The sequence below is a fragment of the Pholcus phalangioides genome, unplaced genomic scaffold, assembly GCF_987345545.1.
Source record: "Pholcus phalangioides strain wild (caught in Gottingen) unplaced genomic scaffold, Ppha-v1.0 ptg000024l_1, whole genome shotgun sequence".
Taxonomy (NCBI): Eukaryota; Metazoa; Arthropoda; class Arachnida; order Araneae; family Pholcidae; genus Pholcus; species Pholcus phalangioides.
Genome location: NW_028301616.1, coordinates 17,719,845 through 17,743,259, shown reverse-complemented (window position 1 = coordinate 17,743,259; position 23,415 = coordinate 17,719,845). Strand labels below are relative to the sequence as shown.

Sequence of the window (23,415 nt, the reverse complement as noted above, 5' to 3'; positions counted from 1 at the left end):
GGTAGTCATGGGGAACACATACTGCCGTAATAAACGATTTGGAGGCATTCTGTTCGTTATTTGCGTATCTTTTCTTTGACTTATGTACGTCAGCGCCACCTATCGGCTGTTTTTTAAATTTTTTTCCTGTCTTAAAAAAATTCGTTACTTAGCAATGCTAACACTTGAACTTGAACTACCAGACAGATACCCACGTTAATATTCCTTACGGAACCTCTAACGTAAAGGGTATCTGTTGGAAAAGTAGCAACACCTTCCCCAGCCCATCAAATCCATCCACCCTACCCGATCAAACATGAGAACACTTTTTCAAAGTACATGGGGGGGGGGGACGTAAAATATATATAGTAATTTACAAAATAATGTGAAAATTAAACATTTGTGGAAGCACAATGCACGTCACAGTTCAGTATGTATGAAAAGGGTGGGGGAAAACATCAGTTATATATACTATATATCAGTTATATAACACTGGAAAACACAGAACAATGAAAAATAAACATCTGTGGTAAGCACAATGCAGGTCACAGTCCGAGAGAAAAAAAAACGGGGAACAACAGAAATGCAAATATGAAGAACACGAAAATGCAAATATGAAGAACACGAAAATGCAAATATGAAGAACACGAAAATGCAAATATGAAGAACACGAAAATGCAAATATGAAGAACACGAAAATGCAAATATGAAGAACACGAAAATGCAAATATGAAGAACACGAAAATGCAAATATGGTAAGCACAAGAAATATTCAAATCTTAAGCATCTGTGGTAAGCACAATGCACGTCACAGTCCGTTCAAGTACATATGTATATGAGGAATAGAAAATAAACATCAGTTAAATCACTATGGGAAACACAAAAAACAGTAAAAATTAAACATCTGTGGTAAGCACAATGCACGTCACAGTCCGAGAGAAGGAAAAAAAATGTGAACACATTTTTACAATTTCAGCGTAGTCATTAGATTTGGGGTGTCGATGCTGATCTGGCCATCGATCTAGTCACCATGGTGAAGACAGGGATGTCTTCACCACTCTCATCAGATTCAAAGAGATCTTCTTCATTTTTGCTGTGCAGTAACGACAGATTTTCCTCTAGAAAGTTGATAAGTTTAATGATGTCAGCCCAGTTTTTAGTTTTTATTACTTGACGTTTCCAGACGTGGAAATGTTTTAGATTAATCGGGGGCTGATGGTAGGATGCAGTGCTTGGACACGACCAAATATAGTGAGGAAATGTTCCGATTTCCCCACAAGCACATAATTTATTTTTAGATATTTTAAATCTCCTTAAGTAATACGGAACAGGGCCATGCTCACTATATAGGATTGTCCTTTCTCTAATCCATGGTTGGTTGAAGATTTTGGTCTTATTTATGATTTGGAAGACCTTTCTGCCCCGTTGTTCACCATCAATCCATCTGGACTGCCAAGTTTCTTTCGCTACACAAAGTATCTTGTGTTTGGCATGAGACCAGGGAGGAAAAACATCAGAGTTCATATTTTCTGATGAAGTAGCTGTTTTAGCAAGTGCGTCTGCTAATTCATTCCCTTGATTACCCACATGGGCCCTGGTCCATGAGATGAAAGTGTTGGGCTTGTCAATTAGATTTGCTCTGATTTGTCGTACAAGTCGGGTGGGGGAAAAATTATTTCTAAGCGCGAGAATACTGGAAAGACTGTCGGATATAATCTGAATAGGTTCGTTCTCATGTAGTATATGGAGAATTGCCTGATGAATAGCATACAATTCTGCCTGGAAAACAGAGTTGAAGTCTTGGAGCCTTTGTGACCATTCGTGTATGATGACGTTGTTGCGAAAGACGACAAAAGCCGAAGCAACTCCATTAGAAGTTTTCGAGCCATCCGTATATATTTTGATGGCAGTTGGAATGTCTTTTTCTTCAGTGATGAGCTGATTATCTTGAAGATCTATGGCTGGATGATGAGGCCATGAGGTTATTTTTTCTTCGTATGCAGATGCTAGTAGACTGAAATCGTTACATATGACATTGTGTCTTAATAGAAGGAGTCGGCTTCTTTTCGATATAACTTCTATTTGAAGGTCCAAAGGTAAATTTCCAGTGGAAAGTTGTAACACATTAGTTGGCGTAGTATTATATGCACCTGTTACAAAAAGTAAGTATTGCCTTTGAGCTGTCAGCATCTTGCGTTTCATTCTGCAGGTGGGGTTTGCAAACCAAATACACGATCCATAGGATAATTGGGGGATGATAATGGTTCGATAATAGATATTTCTGAATAGCCTGTTAATACCCCACTTGCTGCCCCCAATCCTATAGAAAGACTGGAGTGTTTTATGAGCTTTAAGTACTTGTTGGTCAATGTGGTAGATCCAGTTAAATTTTTCGTCAAAATTGATTCCCAGATATTTAAAGTTCCGTGTTCTTTTGATGTGTTGGTTATCATATTGGATTTTCAGGCGTCCTTTCTTTCTATAAGGCCAGAAATATGCAATCTTGTTCGTTTGAAGTTGCAGGTGATTAATTTCAAGCCATTCTTCTATTTCTTTTAGACATCGGGTGGCAATTTCATTGATGGATTTTGATGTGTTGCTTGATACTATAAGAATGATATCATCAGCATATGCTTGTAGGCATACATCGTCTGGCCATTGATGTTTGAGAAGGTCGTTAATAATAACATTCCAAAAAAAAGGACCACTACAGGAGCCCTGAGGGCATCCCTGTTTCTGTGTCTTTGTTGCAGGCCCTCTATCTGTCATGATAGATATACTTCTTTTTTCTAAAATACTTAAAGTGCTTTTAAGTAAATTATCAGGTATTGTTGAAATTGACGATAGCCTATTATATATGAGCTCATGGCGAAGATTATCGAATGCTGACTTGATATCGAGAAGGATCACAGCAGAGAAATTACTCTTTTCTTTTTGTCGTTTCAATTCTTGCATCATGTTGTCTATTGCTTTTTCTGTCGATTTCCCTTTTCTAAATCCGAACTGTAGCGGATGGAACCAATTCTGTTTGTTTAAGAAATAATCCATTCTATTTATGAGTATACGTTCAAATATCTTCCCAGCATTCGATAATAATGTTATGGGTCTGTAAGAGTCAAGGTCTTCGGGCTTCCTCCCTTGTTTCAGAAATAATAATAGCATGCCATTTTTGAAATGTTCCGGAAAGGTTCCAATGTCCAGGCATTTATTGAACAAGATATAGAATAGAGAAGGGAACTGACAATGAAGTTTTTTGATAGTTCTGTTACAAATTCCATCCACACCTGGTGCCTTTCTATTGTTTAACTTGTTAATGATTCTTGTTATCTCCATGTGTGTGATAGTCTTATCTCTTGTGTGCAGTGGAATGTCACGAGATTGGAGATCGGTGTTCCGGATCGGATCTGGATAAATAAGATTTAATTGACGTCCAGCTGCTTGCACAATATCTATTTTTTGGTTTTCTTGCAAATGAAGAAGGAGCTGCGGCGGGAAATATTTGTTGTTCTTCGTTGTTTTAAAGCAATTCCCGTAAGGTTCTTTCATTCGGCTGCAATATTCATACCATTGTTTTTTCTTAGTGCTTCTAATTAGTTTCTTGAAAATAGCACGCTTTTTCTTAAATTCTAGTATATATCCTGGTCTGTCATCTTCTTTTACGTAATTTATTTTTCTTTCCATTGCACGAAGTTTCCGCTTTTCTTTAGTCAAATGTTCATTCCACCATGATAATTTGGAAATAGTTTTGGGAACTTTTAAAGTGAAAGTATTACTGCATGCAGTCGTTAAAAGATCCAAAATTTTCTCTACTAAGGTTAGTGATCCTTGATTATTATATGTATCTTGGTGTTTCAGCTCGTTCAATAAATTGTTCAGAGGTTCTTGCAGCTTTTTGCAAAGCAACCTTAATTTTCTCTCTGTTACGTGATATCGAGGATAAGATGAAACACAAATGCTCTCAGAAATGCTGATTCGAATGTACTTGTGTTGGCCCAAGGTGTCTTTGTCGCTTATTTCCCACGAAGTAGAAGCCGAAAGCGTTGGAGAATTGCAGAAGGAAAGATCAGGCCATCCTTTAGACTTTCCGTGCACATACGTTGGAGTTTGTAGATCTTGATTGAGTAGTATGAGATGATTCTTTTGTAGAAATTGTAAAATTGTTCTTCCTCTGGAATCTTCATCTCTGTAGCCCCATAACGAGTGATGACCATTCAGATCCGATCCAATCAATATAGGTATATTTTTGTTGCTCTTTATTGTTCTTTCAATTTCATCAATTGTAGAAGATAAGTTTTCGTACGGAGAAGAGTATGCCGAGATGATAATGAGATCACTGTTATTCAGACATACTCTAACAGCTGTGGTGGAAGTTGTATTGCATACTGTGGCTGGATGAATGTTGGAATTTGTACATACTATTGCAGCTTTATTGTTGGTGGATGACCATCTATTCCAGTGCGGTGGAAGACCGTGCAGTTGTCCGTTTTTGGTGCACGGCTCTTGCAGCATTATGAAATCAATTCCTTCTTTTCCGGCCATTGTTACGAACGATTCGGTTGTGTCCAGTGCACGGTCAGCGTTATACTGTAAAAGTTTGATGGGCCCCTTAAGACTTTGCTGAGACATAGTTTTAGTGTGCAGTAGATAAATTTTAGCTTGAAATTGTTTTTTATTCAGGATTAATTTGAATTCAGTGAAATTGCGTTTTTAGACACACTGATTTCGATGATGCGTGCCCTTCTTTTTTCTAAAATTTATATCTTATGTCGCTGGTTATTTCTAAGTGAAGTTTAAGTTTGAAGTTATTGGTCACCTCCGAACTTATAATTTTCGCTGCTAATGGATCTGTGCAAGTCAGTACGAGTTGATTTCCATTTGCATCTGTTTTAATAATGTATTCATGCAGGTTACTGTATGTCAGTTGTTCTTCCAAATCATGTACGACTCTATTGATGTCACCATGATCAAGGATGTTGAAAGTTAGTCGAGTTCTGTTTATGTCCATATTGCGAAAATTTGTAGTGCGATTCCATCCTGTTCGCTGCTTGGCCAAACTTGCATTTTGTTGGCGATTATACAATACACTACCAGATCCAAACCTGAAAATTGGCGGGTGATTATTCACAGGGTTTGGGTTATTCTGAAGGTATGTAGTGAAATTCTTAGGTTGTGAGATGAGTCGAGGATTCTTTTCCTGGAAAATCTTTTTATCATGAGTCCAATGTTGTGGGTGACCAGAAATATTCTTCTCCGGACAAATGACATATATTGTTTGTCTCAATAAGTGATTGTTGAGAATAAATTTTCTTATTTTGAGACAATCCTGAATGGTATAGCAGTCAATTGCCGTGCCATTTTTTATATGTCTGATGGCATGGATATTGTTTTCAAATTTCTTTATTATAATTGGACCGGTGGTATCAAATTGTTTCGAGTTGGATTTTTTATTTTTGTATAATAATACTGTATGTATTCGTTGTTTTAGATTCTTTTGGTTCCTCCTATAAGTGACTTTTTGAAAGGGCAAGGTATTACAATCTAACTCGTCTACAATGACATATGAAGGTGCACTGTCATCTTCGTTTTCATTATGTGAGGTTAACGAATTGGTTTTTTGTGTTAAAGGAGAAGAAATTCTTGGACATGGAACTTGTATCATCTTGTCTTTCCTAGTTGCCAAAGTTGTGTCGCTAGTTGTAGAGTTTTTTTCTGGAGTATTTGTTTTCTTCTCAACATTGTCCGAAGTCTGAGTAGAAGCATCTTTTAAATCATTATGGGAGCTAAGAGCCCATAAATTGACAATTTCCAACAATTTTTCCGCTTTTTTCCGCATTTGAGTTGGAATTCCGAATTTAAACGTCTTGCCTTCGCCTGTGGAATGTCTTATGATTTGTATGATCTCCTGGAAGATGTCCTGGATGTTCAAGACATTATTCTTGTAACGCTCTGTAGCAATGATTTCCATCCAGTCTTGTTCAGAGTACTCATGTGATGTGGAGGCTATGGGATCATTTTTATTTTTTTCTTTGCTCCCATTAGAATTTGTTGGTTTTCTTTTCAATGGGTCGGATAGTTTACCTTTAACAGCAGGTCTATTGGTCTTTTTGCTGATTTTCTTCTTTGTATGTTCATTATTGTCTTTGTCATCTGGATTCTGTTTAGTTTTTGCCCTGTTGGTATTCAGGAACTTTTCAGGACTTTTAAGGTCACGAATAATGGTGCCGTTCTCTGGATCCTGTTTGTCAGATACAACTCGTGGATTTGAATTTTCCGTTGACTTATCAATATCATCTTCGCCTCCCAGCTTATTTCCATCATTAATGTATTTATCATTATTGTTTCCAAATGGTGAGATCATGTAGAATTTGGATGGAATGACATCAGTAGGAGTAAAAACAAATGTCTGTGATCCTAATAACAATCTGGTGTTCTGTTTCTCTGACTCAGTTGTCTGTGATCCTAATAACAATCTGGTATTCTGTTTCTCTGACTCAGTTGTCTGTGCTACTATTTCCGCTTGCAAAGGTACGTGGTTGGAGACCGATGCCGGGGACGATGACTGTGCATTAGTACCTCCTTCATTATTGAGCTTATATGCATCAGTTAATTCTACATGATGTCTTTTCTCTTCCATTGATAGCTCGGTGATAATGTCCATGATTAAGTTGTTGATTTCTCCATTGTTGTTTGGAGTAGAATGGTGATCATTCGAAAGTCCAACAATACCAGAGAATATATCTGATACAAGAAAACTTGGAGAGTCCAAAAGGTGATCATCAACATTTTCATCAGTTTGAGCTTCCACCCCAGAAATTTCATCTTGTATCTTCAGTTCAGGGTGTATAATAGAGTCGGTATTGAAATTTTGACCATCAGCAAGTGGGTCCTTTTGCTCAGATGTTGTCTCTGTTTTAAAAGAGCCTTCTGTTGTCTCTGTTTTAAGAGAGCCTTCTGTTGTCTCGGTTTCAAATATGGACGACGTAGGTGACATCATTTCAATACGGGAACTATTGGAACACTCCGTCGATCTTTTATCAAGATATTCCGTCATTGAGTCTTGTATTACCTGTTGTTGCAGGTAGGATCTAAGATAATACCTTGACTTCCTCCCCATTTTTACTAATGATGCCTCGTTGTAATTACAATCCAAGTCCAGTGAGACATCAAATTCTGTGTGGTTTTTCATAATTTTCTTTGAAGGTGGGTTAAATAAAAAAATAGTTTCAAAAATATACGAAGAACACTTTTTTTTTTTTTTTTATAAATTTTTCAAATTTTGCAATTTATGAAATGTAAAATTGGATGTCAATCATTCTATATATACATATAAGTTAGTATGCAAATTTTTTGCTTTTCTTCACCACCAATATATAAATTGTCACATCCAACCCGGTAACCCGCGAAATTGACAAAAATTACTGAGCTGCAAACACAGAAAATTATAGGATATGAAAGTAATGTGCAAATTAATTAAAGACCGTTACAAAACGAACAAATGAAATCGAGCCAACAGTTTTCAGGATAGTAATGTCGGTGGCAACAATTTTGTACTTTAGCTAGGGCAGATCATTGATATAACCACAAATACAAATTTTCCAAAATATTGTATGGCAGACAATAATACCAGGGGCAAAAAACAAGAGGAACATGTTGCATTGGGCTTCTATTAATTACAGCAATTTATATTTGATATAATTTTGAACTCAACTGGCAGTTTAGCTTTTGTTTACATTTTCAACCATAGAGGTCGCCCATGATCGTTGTCGCCGAGAAGTTTTTTTTTTTTCCTTTTTTGGAAGAGGGGGGGGGGGAAGACACAGGCACATTCACAGTTACTATGTTGACAGTTATTTTTCAATTATGTTTAAATGAGATCCGGAGGCGTATTATTCATTTTCGATGAAAGTTTGAAGAAACTCACCCAATGTTTTTTCTCTTTCCAATCTCTTTCTTTCAACTCAGACCCAACGGTGACCGTTAAAACTTCGCCACGGTGGAACAGCAATAACTTTTGAATTTGTAGACAGATTCCCTCAAACAAACACCAGAATACTCCTCACACATTCTTACGTACATTACCTACATTTTATTGCACAATTTTTTAGTATAAACTATTAAATAATCAACAAAAGCACAGAGCGCTGAAAACGGTGACTGACGATGACGACTCTAGATGGCGCTCATCTTCCAATGCTAACACTGCAAACCGTTTTTTATTTGGGTTATTTTTCCCATTTTTATGAATTTTAAGTGTCTACGGACTTTTTGCCCACCTTGTATAAACATGAAATGTGTACTCAAGTAAAGCGAGTGATAATATTTTTCGAACACGTATAATATTGATTCGGGCATATTAACTCCTTATATTCTCCGTCAAAAAACATCTTTAAAACACACAAACCTCAGTTTTAACGGCAAAAATTTCTTGGAATCTTCGATGTGATTATAACCGAGTTTGACCGTATATCGATTATTTCATACACGAGCGTTCAAAGACTTAATGTGGGCAGTTAGAACTTGGGGGAAAAAAAACATGAGCGTATAAATAAATACGCACGGGTTGAGTGAATGAGTGACTCAACGATATCGATGATGTTCCTAATATGGCGAACCAAAAAAAACCCTGAAATTGCCAAACATCACGATTTTAAGCTGAAGGGTGTGGACGCGATTTCTCTCTTCAAAAAAACCTTTTTCCTTCATTTATAATTTCTTTTCCTTCCTCCGACACGTCAAAGTTCATTACGCAATAATGAAACGTTTTTGGAAGAGCGAGACGGAAGATGACCAGGGGGCATTCATTCCTTATACACGTGAAAACTGAAACTACCAGCCTACGCGCGATTCGACGAGAAAACTAGAAAAACGATATGACCAGATTTCAATAAGGACGGGACATCTGGACCAATAATCGCCAAGTTTGGCTAAAGTACCGCCAAATAACGACATTTCAGGGTTAAATTTAAGTCATTACACAGGGTCGTAACTAGGAATTTTGTGCGGCGGGATGGGGGAAGCAAACATGATTTTGTAATGTAAAATTCGCCGCCCCCACTGTGAAATTCGATAATTTTATACCAGTATTGTTTTCTTTTCCTAGAAATTGCGGTTTCCCCCTTTGCCCCCCACCCCCCAGTCAGTGGCGTATTAAAGCTACTGACTACAGCTTCCCAAACTTTTTGTTCCATCGCCCCCTTCTTTCGGAAGTTTTTTCTCCCATCACCCCTTTCCCCGACTCAAGAGAACCCATGGGATCCTATGCTATACTCGTAGCTTCTATCGTCCCGCCCCCGGACCATTCCGTCGTCCGGGGACGATATTACCCACTTTGGGAAACACTGGACTAGACGGTGGCTTAGCGAGGAACAGCCCAGGACGGCAAATTTGAGGAATGAGTGCTCAAGAAAATTAATTGAATGGGAGAAGGGGGCGGCTCATTCTCGAGGAAGAGGCGGTTTTAAATGAATGGGTGACTAAACGGCCTAGAGTTTGCAAGTACGTGAAAGAACAAATGAGTGCAAGTGCCAAGCATGTGAATAACCAAAAGGAAGATCTAGAGAGTGTGAGCATGGGAGTGACCAAAAGAGGGGCTTAGAGGCACAGGCGCATTTATAAGGTGGGGGGGGGGGGCAAGCGGCTTCTGATCTTGTAGTGTGTATTCAGACTATTGGACGTTCTTTCGTCGACGGATACGCCACTGACTAAATTTGACACCTTTAATGGTCGTGTGATCAAAATCATCAGAACTTACCATTGTACCACAGAGGACGAGAGTTGGATTCGTTCATCGTATTTCATTACGCATTACGGATGGAAGAAACATCTGATCAACATCTGCAAAAAATAATAATATATATAGAAATACATATGAATCAATCAACGACTTACATCTGTTAATACGAGTAAATGCATCATAAGTTCAGCATTCAAAAAGAATGTAGCATCATAGCATGATAGACATTCGGAGTAAATGCAGCATCATAAGTTTGACACTCAGAATAAATGCAGTATTATAAGTTTGACATTTTGGAGTTGATGCAACATCATAAATTTGACGTTTCGGAGTAAATTTAGCATCATAAGGAGAGTTTGACACTCGTAGTAAATGTAGCACAAGTTTTCCATTCAGAGTAAAAACAGTTTGAACGAAAGGCCCATGCATTTTGCGGTAGAATTCCCATTTACTTGAGATGACTCGCGGGATGTGTGTCTTGTTCAGGAGTTCAATGATAAGCAAATTCAAACGGGATAGCGCCATCTATTCGTAAATTTCGATTTTTTTTTTCTTCCTTTTAAATTCTTGTTCATGGTTAAAATTTCACTGTACATCTCACTCCAGGGCAGTCTTAAACAGCGCCAATGCGGCTCACCGAGGCAAAGTGATGCAAAAAGCCTCATTTGCTCATGGGGCCATTCAAGTATTACGTAAGAAGATTTTCAGCCATTTTTGACCCCCTCCCCCCTGTCAGCAAAACACTGACCCCCCCCCCCCCGTCAGCAGCTTAGAATATTTCAAATATTTCATATCTTCAAAAAGGGGTGGTTGATGACCTTATGCAACCTTCAAACACACCCCCCCCCCGTCATCAAAAGCCAGCAAATCGGAACCCCCCCCCCCCGATGCTGACGTAATACTTGAATGACCCCCCATGTGGAAATCGGGTACAAAGAACTTTCTATCCTTGTCGATAATTAACATTATCGTGTCAACATTATCGCTCTATACCATAGTTTCCCAACCTTTTTTGTCCCCCACCTTCTTCAAAATGTTTTTTCTCCCATTGCCCCCAACGCAATCTAACCCATAGGATCCTATGTTATGCCCATAGCTTCTACCGCCCCCCTTCAACATTCCATCGCTCCCAGGGGGCGTTAACGCCCACATTGGGAATCACTGCTTTACACCATGGGTGCTGCACAACCTTTTCAGTCTGGGGGCCAGATATGCGGTATGTCTGCTGCTCGCGGGCCAGAAACTGGAATATATAGTGACCATATATATACGGGACATTACCGTAATTTTTGGCCGTCCCGATTCTTCATAAAATGTCTCGTCTTATCCGATTTTCAACGAATTTTACTTGAATTTATATTTTTCACTGAAATGAAGAATTGAGATTATAAATTATGTTCCGATAATTATCACTCCAACTACCATAATTAATGACAGATAAATATACAGTCGAATCCCATTTTAACGAATACCGTTTTAGTGAAAAAATCTCCGTTTAATGAACACTTTTCAAATCTCCCAGATAAGTTTACAAAGGAACAATAAAAAATCTGGAATTCCTTTACAACGAAGTGATTTTTTCCGGTCTCTCGGAGTTCGTTATAACGGGATTCGACTGTATTCATTCAAGATATTTGTCAAAAAATGTATGTTTATTTTTTTGTGAGTTACATTTCAAGTGAGTTTCAGTAAATTTTCATTACCCCCACTAGCAATGTTTCAGCAATTTCAATGATAGTTGGCAACTTCACTTGCCTTTGACAATTTCTTTGACTTATAACTAGCAGCTCTTTATTTTCCCCTGAAAATCTTTTTGGCAATATGTGTAATTAGCTTTTTTTTTTTGGGCTATATTTCACTATAATTGACAACAATTTTCCCCTTGGAAACTTCTCCGGCTATAATTAACAACTTTATTTCCCCTCGACAATGTCTTTAGCTACAATGAACTTTACTTCTCTTAGACAATGTTTGTTGATAATTGGAGATGGCCCATATGGATCCACATTTACAGTATTTTCATATGCCCGAGTGGAGCAGTGGCAAGATGCTCACCTTTCACTATGAAGGTTACCGTCAAGGCCCACGGGTTCGAATCTGGACAAGAACATCAGAAACAAGTCCTTCACCTACCGAGCCTGGGGCGACCACCGATAGATAGCGCCTCCGTTTTCCTCCCAACTCCAATATTCGAAAATTGCCGTATGGCGATATATGACCCGAGTTGGTTGTGCGGTAAAATAGTATTTTTATATGAAGGAAATTTGGTCAGCGTTTTTACTAGTGATAATTTTTACCGGAACACCTTTCGTGGGCCGGAGATTGTACTTTTCACGGTCTCTTTAAGGCCTTGTATAAGCAAAGCAGTACAGTTCGAGATCGTTTTTTTTTTAATGATTCTTCAGGCTTTCTATTCCTATCAGTAACTATGAAGATTAACAGCTCGGAAAAAAAAAATCATGCATTTAAGGGCTGATAAGTCCCTTCTTGCGATGTTATATTTTCATTTTCAAGTACCTCCCTATAATATAAGTTTACGCACTCCATTCCAAGAAAATTTTCACGAGTGTCCCAGTGACGACAAAAAGCAACGGAGGTAAGAACGAGACGATATTCAGGGAGAGAGAGAGATAATACACTGGAGCGCACCAGAGAATTCTATTTCAAACTGCGTATCCGCTTATCTACGAGACTCGTACATTATAATCCCAAAGCAAATAAACACACGAGCAACTATCCCAAACAGGAAGTACTTTCTTACTCTCTCTCTCTCTCCTAGTTTATATAATTTAAGATAAAAACACTTAGAAGGATGGAGAGGCAAAATTAAAGCACCCCCGGTATATAAATAATTCCGCGTCTCTCTCCAACGTTCCTTAGTGTCATCTTCATGGACATACTGTGTAAAAAAAGGCTCGATTGGAGGAATAGAATTTCCCCCCCCCCTCCCCCTTGACGGCCACGTTTCCATCTTTTTGATACAGTAGAGTCGACGGTGCACAAACTACGGCATGCATAGAGGTTCTATCGGGCCTGTGGAAGGGGATTTCTTAAACCAAGCGATGGCGATCCGGCCAGAGTAAGGGGGAGTGTAATTTCACTCCTGTCCAAATTTCTAAGGGTATTTGAAATTCGAAGGAGCATTTTCAAATCCTCAATGAAATTTGGAGTAGCATGACTGAATTTTGATGCGTGCATCACTCATCTAGATGCGTACTGGAGAACACTGGTACTAGGGAGCCTTTTTTTCCAAGGGTAGGGCACATTCTCTTTTATTTCAACTGTTTGTAAACCTGTTGGTTTATCGGTGCACAGAATTTCGATATCTGTGCGAAATGACAAAATAAAATGCTACCTTATTCAATATATGTATAGGATAGGTTTTTTCTCAGCGGAAAAAATTCTGTGTACCCGACACAGCATTCTCAGACTGTAAAACGTCAATATTTTGTAAACTTATTAAAAACCAATCCCCAACTTTAATCGAAGAATTATAACAGTTGCGTTTTTATATCATAGGTGGCACCGGGAGCATCAGTTACATAATACTTTACTGCAGTGTTATCCGATAAAATAATTTTGAAGAGCGCAATTCCACTCCTCTCTAAAGTTCAAGCAACTGAGCGACCACAAGAGTGACAGAGTGTGTGCAAGCATTTTTTTGTTAATATAAGAGCCGGACCATACTACTACTACTAAACCACACAATGCACCTCGTCCGTATTTCTATGCGAAGCTTCTAACGAATTTGGTGCATGCTGGGATGTGCGTGTCCGTGTTGTGAATCTAACGTGGTTTGTTTCTGTGTAATGCTTGTTAATAGTGCTGTCACCTGCCATCAATTTTTCTAACTATGAGTGAAATGTAATGATTGTAGGCCTGTTGCTCTCTGCGGCGAGAGCCCAAACCTGGGAAACGACCATTTGAGCAACTCCCCACCAATAATTAACGGGTATGCAATGCAACGCACTCCTTTCCCGCGTATGCTCGAGTGCTGTATATATACGGGGCAGCTTTTTTTTTTTTTTTTACCAGGCAGGGACCTGGCTCTGTCCCGCTAAGGATGTAAGCCATTTACTCAGCTGAGTTGGTCCGTGCTGGAGAGTGCTGAATGTGCCCGACCGGGGCGCCCTCGAGATACATGCGGTGGTTCCCTATCTATATTGAGGGCCCCTATATACGGGACAGCTGTCAACTTATAGCCCCTGTAATTTTCTGCATTTTTGCCAGTCTTTCTTTTTTCTTTTTGCCAATATATAAACTACATATTTCTCCTACTCGTTTTTTTTTTTGCTGGTCTGCAGATTATTTTTTTCGTTTATTTATTTTTTTGCGAGCTCACAAATTATAAATTTCTCCTATTTATTTATTATAGAGAGAGTGAGCAAGCAAGTGAGCGACCACAGCAGTGACAGAGAGAGTGCAAGCATGTGAGCGACCAAAAGAACGACTTTTACAGGCTGGGGCATATTAACGGGGGGATGGGAAAGCTAAGTGGGCCAACCAATTCGAAGAGAGCGGTCAAGAATATTAGACTAGAATAGGTAAAAATATTACCTCCTGTGTATATCTCTAGGAGGCAGAGCCGTAAGTAGGATCTAGTGCCACCCCCACCAATTTAAAATGAATAAAAAGGTGGCAGAATTGGTGGCAAAACCATAAATCCCGCCTCTAGGAAACCACCACTGCCCACGAAGAATTCCATTGTCCGAAAAATCTTGAATTGGTGGTTTCAAGATGGGGGATCGGACATCATTGACAAAAGAATTATGTTCAACAAGCTGAGAGGAAAATCGCATTATTGACCACTTCGGTCGGGGGGACTCCAAAAAATGCCACCAAGAACTTCGAGTTTATAAAGGAGCACAATTCGAACATACCTTTCGGCCATTTCCAGGAAGCTTCAATCATACAAAGACTAAAATGTATCCTCCGTCTATGAACCCATTCAGAGTTTTGAGGTTCAAAAAATAAACACACACACGAGGGATGAATCGCCGCTGACAGGTGAAGAAAAAAACCCCGATGTACGTAAAAATGCGTATGACAAGGAAGGAGGAGGTGTCGCACCCGGAACGGGACGAACCGCGAAATTCCTGGGATTCCGAGACCCCCCTAGTTGTGGGAAAAGAGGGATGGGCGGCAAATGAATGACCGCAGACACATCGGCATATTTTTGGTAACCCGTGACATTGACACCGGTTCTCGCCGAGATAATTATATGGAAGGAAGTGGCGAGATTGTGGGTAACAAATCATCACTGCCGCTTCTGTGATTCGCCAAGTAAAAGCATAATTTCAAGATCATGATGGGGGGGGGAATTTCATATTAGGTGACTATAAAATACATATCCGCATAGCGTGAGATAATTGATAATAACCGCGATAATTTTTTCTTTCTTATCATCAGCCATGATTTAGAGATTTAAATCATTTGCGGAAAAATTGCACTACTGAATTAAGTATCGCGAAATATGGTGTGTTTTGACAGTGGTTAAAATTTTCATTTTGGAACCTTATGCGGTTACAGGGTGACTCGGAGGGAATCGCCCGATTCCTCAAAATTGTAATTTCTTAAAAATTAAAAACACAGAATAGAGTGATGAGTAAGTAATATGTGAACATACGGGGGAAGGGGGGGGGGGAATGTCTACATTTTATGAAAAATTTCTGTTAATGGTCGATTTCAAGCGTAGAATCATTTTGAAATCTCGTGATTCTTTCTTAGTCACTCTGTATACGAAAATCAAGGAGCACTTCCATCTTGCATAAGGGACACTAGTGTATCGGATCGGGGGAGCGGGTCGCTTCTGGTAATGAAAGTATAAAGGACACTAAAGGTACATCAAAAAACAAAGTAAATAGTGATACGATATTTAAAAAAATCGAATATCTTGTCAATATCGCCTAATTAAAATCGAAACAAGCGACAAAGGCTTTCAGAACAGCACGTTTATTGGCAAAAAATTGGAATGATAGAAGAAAGGCATTGCCCGATTCTTTAATAAATTACCCCAGGGCTGTCTTGCATGGAACAGCCAAGTACGGCCCGGGGGGGGGGCCCTTCTCGGGTGCACTCCACAATAATTGAATCAGGTAGGCCTACTATGATAAATAGCAGGTGACGCTTGCGCAAATTCTCATTTTTCCATGCAGAAATTCTGCAAATTTTGACAAAGGTCGTATAATTTTAGGGGGGGGGGGGCTTCCTATGAGGGGTGGCCTGTGGGCTATACATATTTTCCCGCCCTTCACCCGTTCTAGTCCAGTTTTCTTAACTAATCATTCCTCCAAATTAGTCGCCGTGGCCTGTAGCCTACTCTTTGTCCCTCTCCCTCCCTCACCTTAAATATGCCTCAGTATCCAAGTCACTCTTTGGGTCGTTCACATGCTTTCACACCCTGCGGGTCGTTGTTTTCATCCCTCGCTGACCAGGTCATTCTTTTGGTCACTCGCATACTCTCTAGGTCAGTCATCCAACTGGTCTGGATTCTTTTTTAACCACACCATCTCCTTAGAACCCAAAACAAAGAACAGCTTTGCGAATAGAAGTTAACAAGGAAGTTTTCTGCTTTGAAAGCTCTATCCGGGTTCCGGGATTTTTAAAGTTTCCGTCGGACCCCACCCGAGATGGAAAAAAAACTGTCACGGAACACCAAATGGAAAGCCGTACTTCAGTAGGAGGAAAGAATCAGAAAACCACAACATTAAACGCCACCACTGCCCACAAAACACTAATTTCCAGACGAACTACTACAACAACAACGTGCCAAGTTCATAGGAAGAAAGAAAGAGAAGAGAAATGAGAACGAGCAGGTGGTTGGTTGGTTGGTTTGTTGCCGAAGGTATAAGAAGATTGAATATTCTTCGGCAAACATGCATGAGCATGCACAAGGACAAGTAGAAGGAGAGGTTAGGAACTAACAGAGCACTCAAACCCTCAATCATCGGGGAACGCGTTCAACGTTGACGTGCCCGCTGTTGCGGGTCGCGACCCTCGGATCTTGAGGTCAGCCGCTGGATGTTGCCGATTTTTAACGGCTCTTCTTCTTCTTCTTGGGTTTCCTTCCTTCAAGAAGGAGATGATTTCCCCCCTCTTCCCCCCCCCCCCCCCACTGGATGGTGGAAATGGAAGAAACACGAGAACCCTGTACAGACAGATAGATCATCTTTTCTCGTTCTTAAGTGACAGCGGGGATTATAAATCTCTCCCGTTGAACTCCCCACTCCCCTTAAGAAGGGGGAGTAAATCATAACAATAACAGAGATTGATTGACCCGGATAATCCGATGGGTTCCATTTTCGACCGATTGTTACCCTTCACAACACAGACCTCCGCGCGTCTTAATACACCCCCACTGCCTTATGAAAATCGAATGATCTCATCGGTATGCAAGATCCGTTTGACCCCCCTACATACTCAATTCATGGCCCACGGGTCAAATGTGGCACTCGGAGTAGAGTAATCTGATGCGGCCCGCGACCTCAAACCTAAATTTGTAAAAATAAACTACGCGGCACATAACCAGATCACTTGAGGGACCTGGGACGCTGTTCCAGATTAATTACACTACCCACGGCACAGTTCCAAGTTATTTAAATTGCCACTGGCACAGGTCCAGATCACTTGAGCGACCTGCGGCACATTCTCAGACCATTTATGTGATCCGCTATCCATTTACAGATCATTTTAGTGGCCCGTGACACGTTTTCAAACCAATGAAGTGGCCCGCACTCTCCAAAAGTTGAGCACCCTTGGTTTAAGTCGTAAATGCTGAAACCCATGGCCAAATAAGGACATCGGAATCCTGATGTGGCCCGTGCCCTCAGACCAAATTTTGCGAAAAATTAACTAAATCCTTATTCATACACGTATCATTTGTTCAAAAAGTTGTTATCCCAAGTTGAGCCTTTCCACTGTGGATGCCAACGGGCCTGTGGTTGAAATGGTATTAACATGATTACAAACCACTCACCGTGGCTCTCGAAGGATTACCAAAGCACTTTAAGGGCCACAAGAACATTTCCAGATCACTCAAGTGTCCACAGTGCACTTACAGATCACGTAAGAGGCTTACATTACATTTTGGGATCACTTGAAAGAATCACTTGAGCGACCCACTTCCAGCTCAATTAAGTTGCTCGCAGCGCATTCCCACATCCATTAACTCTGTAAGAGGTACAGCAGAAATTACTAAACCTCCTTCAAAATGCTGTACTTTTTTTAAATGGAGTAGGGGCTTTCTTCCGATTATGAGCAGATGTAAACTAGGGGGTGTAGGGAAGAGGGTGTTCCACTGAGAAATAAATTTCACGAAATATCTGGGTTTGACAACGCTAAAATGAATGGCTTTCAAAAAAGACGAGATATCTCGTCAATGCCGCTTAAAGGGTTGAGCCGCCCGAGGAATATTTCCCAAATGACTTGAGCGACCAATGGCCCACTTCCAGCTCAAACAAGCACCCACAGCACATTTACGCCGCTCTCGGTACATTTCGGGATCACTTGAGTGCTCCTGGATAAGTAGGGTCCAAACCAATGAAGTGACTTGCGCTCTCCAAAAGGTTGAGCACCCTTGGATTATATTTTTAGTTTGAAAAAAGGTTTTGAAAACGACAAGATTTCGTGGAATCTTCGATGTCGTAATAACCGAGTTTGACTGCATTAACTAGAAAACTCCACACGCAACAACTCATGAAACAACCATCGACGTCGATATTCGGACAAAGGGAATATTAACTTATACTAGGACGTGGTGGTGCTAATCGTCGTCCTCCAGCGATGGGCTTCATTTCCTCGTCTCATTTTCTTTGATGCACTTTCCGATATTCAACAAACGTGCGCTGCTGCTGCAATTTATGCATCCACTAAACCATGTCGACCCCCCTTTCCATATTACTGGTACAACAACAACAAAACACTTGTATCCAAGGTCAGCCGTGGATGTATCCCAAGAAACTGGTCCCGGCGATACATGCGGATTCTGATTATTACACCACTATAAATCTCTGGACCATGACACACGAAAACCGGGTAATAAGCCTTTCGCATATAACACGAATTTCAATATAACCACCACGGGTCTTCGGCTATAAATATGTAGCGAGAACACCGAGAGGGGAAAAATAAAGTATTCGATTAAATAACACGCGCACATTGGCATGTTAACCCACTTTTATTGTGTTGTGTGGACGAAACTTGTTATAAAACACGGCGAGATTATCGAGCAGAGGTCATCCACCCACCGATGTTCGTCAATAAACATCCGATAAACACGTATGGGAAAGCAGCGAATAGGTGATAACGGCCTGTCCCTATTACGTCACTGCAGACACACAATCTGTAAATAGTAAATGTTGTTGGTGTTGACCATATATGTATAGGAGAGATTGGCGATACCTCATTCTATTTATATGAAATTCATTTCGTGTGTGTGTGTTGTCTATACAAATTCAAAATTTTAGACACATCGCCAAATTTTGCACGTATACCGAACAGGAACAACTTGAACGGTGGGTTACTTTAACCCTTTATCTCAAGGGTCCGAGGCGTACACGGGGGTTACTCAAGGGGCCCGTGCCCTCTCTCAAGCCTTTCCAAAAATTTAATATTTTGGTTAAAAAAATTTAAATATCGAAAGAAAATACCCTTTTATATATAAAATTGTGCGTATGTGTGTTCTCCATTCAAATCTACAATTTTTGATCGATCGTCGCCAAATTTTGCATGTATACCAAACAGGGCCCGTATTGAACGAGATAGGCTACTTTTAAAGTTTCTCAGAGCCGGGCAAAAAACTGCAGGGCGGCAATGGCCTCAACAATCGTTGACTTTAGTTACCGTGGTTCCCTAGCAATGCACTTCAGACATGTATACGTCTTTACAATGGTTTGTCACTTCTTTAATCCTTTATAAACTATATGAATAATAGTTTATGCGTTTGTAATGGTTTCATTTTTCCGCCCAGTAATTGAAGAAAACCCGAGCAGCGCCGGGTGTTATAGCTAGTATCTTATTTTTTTTAATCAATGTATATATAATTTATTTTCTGTGTGTGTGTTCTGTATACAAATCTACAATTGTAGGCCGAGCTTCGATAAAAAAATTTAGCATATATATACAAAACGGGACCCGACTTGAGCGATTGGCTACTTTAAAAGTGTCATAGCTGGGCAAAAAACTCAGGCAACAATGCTTTTTGGGCCTCAACAATCACTTTCGGAATGATTACTTTGGTTCCCTAGCAATGCGTTTAAGACGTGTATATGCCTTTACAATGGTTTGTCACTTCTTTAATGCTGAGCGTATTTACGCATAATGGTTTGTCACTTTTTCGATCTCCCCCCCCCCCCCCCCCCAGCAATTGAAGGAAACCAGGCATAAGTATTATAGCTATAGTCCATTATATTATTTTACGATCTCTGCATGTTTGGTATCATTCGGAAAAGGAATAATGTGTCTTTGTACATAAATAATAATTATTATATTTTCATTTATCCGGTCAGCCAACACCCCCTATAGATAAGAGGGAGTGGTGGCCTCTTATCTATGGGGGTGTTGGGTCAGCGTGCTTCACTCCAAAAATGAACACCCACACGAGCCTGACTGTTTACAATACGAAACTGGATGTATTGTAAGGTTTCTTTTTATAAATTCTGCCTGGGTAGGAGTTGACCGTAGACAAACTGATGGACCCCCAGTGCACGCAACTGCAAAAGCTTACGGGTGGGATCTCGTCTGAGGAAGAAAATCCCTCACGCGGGAGGAGAGTATACCTCTACTGAAAACGAAACTAAATATGTACATCAAAACTTGAAACCATTAGAATATTTAAAAAAAATTCAACCAATATTTAACTATTGAATTATTTCACTGTAATTGAATTCCAATGTAATAAATTTTATGAAAATAATAACTAAAAACATAAATTTCTCAAAAAAAGAAATATAGAAAAACATATCGCAAATTATGCATCAATTCCAAAATTAGTGTTCAAAGTAAACAGCAGATGACGCTGTAACAAAATGTTATACGACATTTTTTTCTCCCGCGTTCTCCTAGATAACTTTGAGTCACACTGTAGTTCAGCGTTTCTCAACCTATGGTCCGCGACGATGGCATAGGTAGACTTGATAAAATTATTCACCCGTTGCATAATTGATATTACTTAATATCCATATGGGTTCAAATAAAATTACCCCTTCATATTTAGATTCACCATACATCATCGAGGAGAATGCAGGAAATTGCGATCCTAATTATGGGATATCACTATATTTTGCCAAAAATTGAAATTTATTGCTTTAATTTACTACTGTAATTTACTAATTACTGCTAAAATATCTGATGGGTGTGGAAATAAAGGGCTGCTAAACATCGCAGTCATTTAAGAAAAATGTGCAGTATTTCACGAAAATATTAAAATGATCTGATGAGCATATTTCAATGAGACAAATACGGTAAAATGGGATCTCAAATAATCGTAAAATGCGGGACATCGACGTCTGTGATCAAAAAACATTGCCAAAAGCAGTCACGATCACCGATCTCAATTCAAATTGCAGAAAAAACGTTAAACCTGATAGATATGAGATGAATATTAATTTTATAACTTCTGCTATAATTATAATTTTTTTATGAAAACGCTGTGCTTATTACGACTTTGGTAATTATTACAAATTCTAAAAAAGTATCATTGAAAAAACGGGACAAATATATTAAAGGAGTCGAAACAACGAAAATTACAGACATGCTATGTCCCGTAATACGGGACACCAGGGGTCTGCCAAATTGTTTTAGACATTGTATTGCTGCGTGTTTTCAGAAAGGTTGAGAAACACAGCTGTTGTTCGACAGTCTCCAAGTGTTCGATGTACCGGGGCTGGACAAATCTATTACCCGACATGCCCCGGGCATGTTTTTTTTAACCACATGCTAACACGGTGAAATACGGTACATTGCCGAGTCCCGGAAAATGTGGGAATAATTACTACCTGCAAGGTTGCTAAAAAAAATTGTGATCCAGAAATTTCGCCCCGGTACGTTTCGTCTCAAGCACATTTCACCTGCTCTGACCGAGTGATTGGGTGAGTGACTGTATGAATGACTGTGGTTGAGTGAATGACCATATGAACGATCAAATGAGTGGGGTGAACAAGTCACTCATCCACTCACTTGTTAACTAACGGTCACTCACCCTTCAATTGGTCACTCATACGGTCACTCACGCATTCACTTGATCACTCGTACGGGGGGGGGGCACATCTGGCAGGTGCGCTAAGCATGTATGCTCTCTATGTGCGCCGAGCGTTTTCTTCCTTCTCGTACATTCGTAACTACCTCAGTCCAACCTATAATCAAGCGGCTGAAATACATATATCTCTTTCTCCCGCCATCCTCCCTCCCAGCCAAGTCTATTACATACATGAGCATATGATGTATTTTTACCCGTTTGTCACGCACAGTTTCGTGCCAAGGGCCGCATAGAAGAAAACCCAACTGCAACTCAAAAAAGAGACGGCTGGAGTCTCGTGTACGACCCAGAGCGGCGCTATTTCGCTGTGGACACAATACACACACATGTAGTATGCCGGCCCCTAGTGTGTATATATATATTGTAATATTCATATTTCTTTCACCCGACCGAACGGGCGTAAATCACAGTATACGTCGCCTCTGTCTCGGGAGGTTTATTGGACACAGACAGAGAGATTTGCACGTATATCACGAGATGAGTCATGTCCTTGTGTTGTTGTTGTGAGTCATTTTGCTGTCGTGTTTCTACGATCTATACCCCCCCCCCCCCCCCACACACACACACAAGCATTTCTTCTTTTCGAGAACGTATACAAAGGGTGTACTCAAGCTTAACGAGAATGCGGGCCATTTTATTTGCTTTGAAAACCTGTCGCGGGCAGTTTACGGAAACTTTGTCCCCGGCATTGTCGTCCGGTACATTTCTCTTGCCCTGATCGCATGAGAGACCCAATGAGTGATCAAGTGAGTTGGACATTTACCCCCCCCCGACATTTCCTCACTCCTACAGTCACTCAAACAATCGCACTTTCACTTGGTCACTCCCCTAATCACTAGGTCACTCACAGTCAGCCACTCATACGGTCAATCACCAAATTATATGGTCACTCACACAGTCATTCACTCAGCGGTCACTCCTATAGAACAAGCGAAATGTCGATGGCGAAATTTCCGGATTCCGTCGGGTGCCACTTAAGTGTTCTGTAAATTTTCGGCAGGCAATTAAGCGATCCAGAAATTTTCCGCTGGCCATTAGAGTGATGAAGAACTGGGCCACGGGACACTTAAGTGCTCCGAAGCTGTGCCACAGGTCACTTAATGATTTGTATATGTTAGTGCCAAAGCCCGAAGTTGAAGTGGCCAGCCCGGTTTTGGCCCTTGCCAATGTCCGAAATTCGGGCTTTCGGCGGGCTTTAGCCGGCTCCTACATACGACTCCTATACAACCCTATATCGATCCCAATCATTTGGAGTCATCGCCACGTTGGCGTATTTTTTTGTGATAATATTATGGCCATTTGTATTTAGCCTTAGCTAACCATAATAATTACGGTTAGCTATGGCAACCCTAACAATTCTGAATATCGATACCTTAATGATGCATATGTAAGGATGTATAGGGATTGACATATAGGGCCCGGTGAAAGCCCGAATTTCGGACACTGGCCG

The 23,415-nt window shown here is 40.1% G+C and overlaps 1 protein-coding gene across 1 annotated transcript in view; it reads right to left on the bottom strand.

Annotated features, from left to right (window-relative positions):
* Window positions 1–23,415, bottom strand: part of LOC149068877 (protein TANC2-like) — a 124,233-nt gene that overhangs the window by 62,234 nt on the left and 38,584 nt on the right. The window contains exon 2 of the mRNA XM_089250366.1: window positions 9,731–9,813. Within this exon, the coding sequence (XP_089106492.1) occupies window positions 9,731–9,767 (37 nt within the window). The 5' untranslated portion in view covers window positions 9,768–9,813. The remainder of the gene's footprint in view (window positions 1–9,730; window positions 9,814–23,415) is intronic.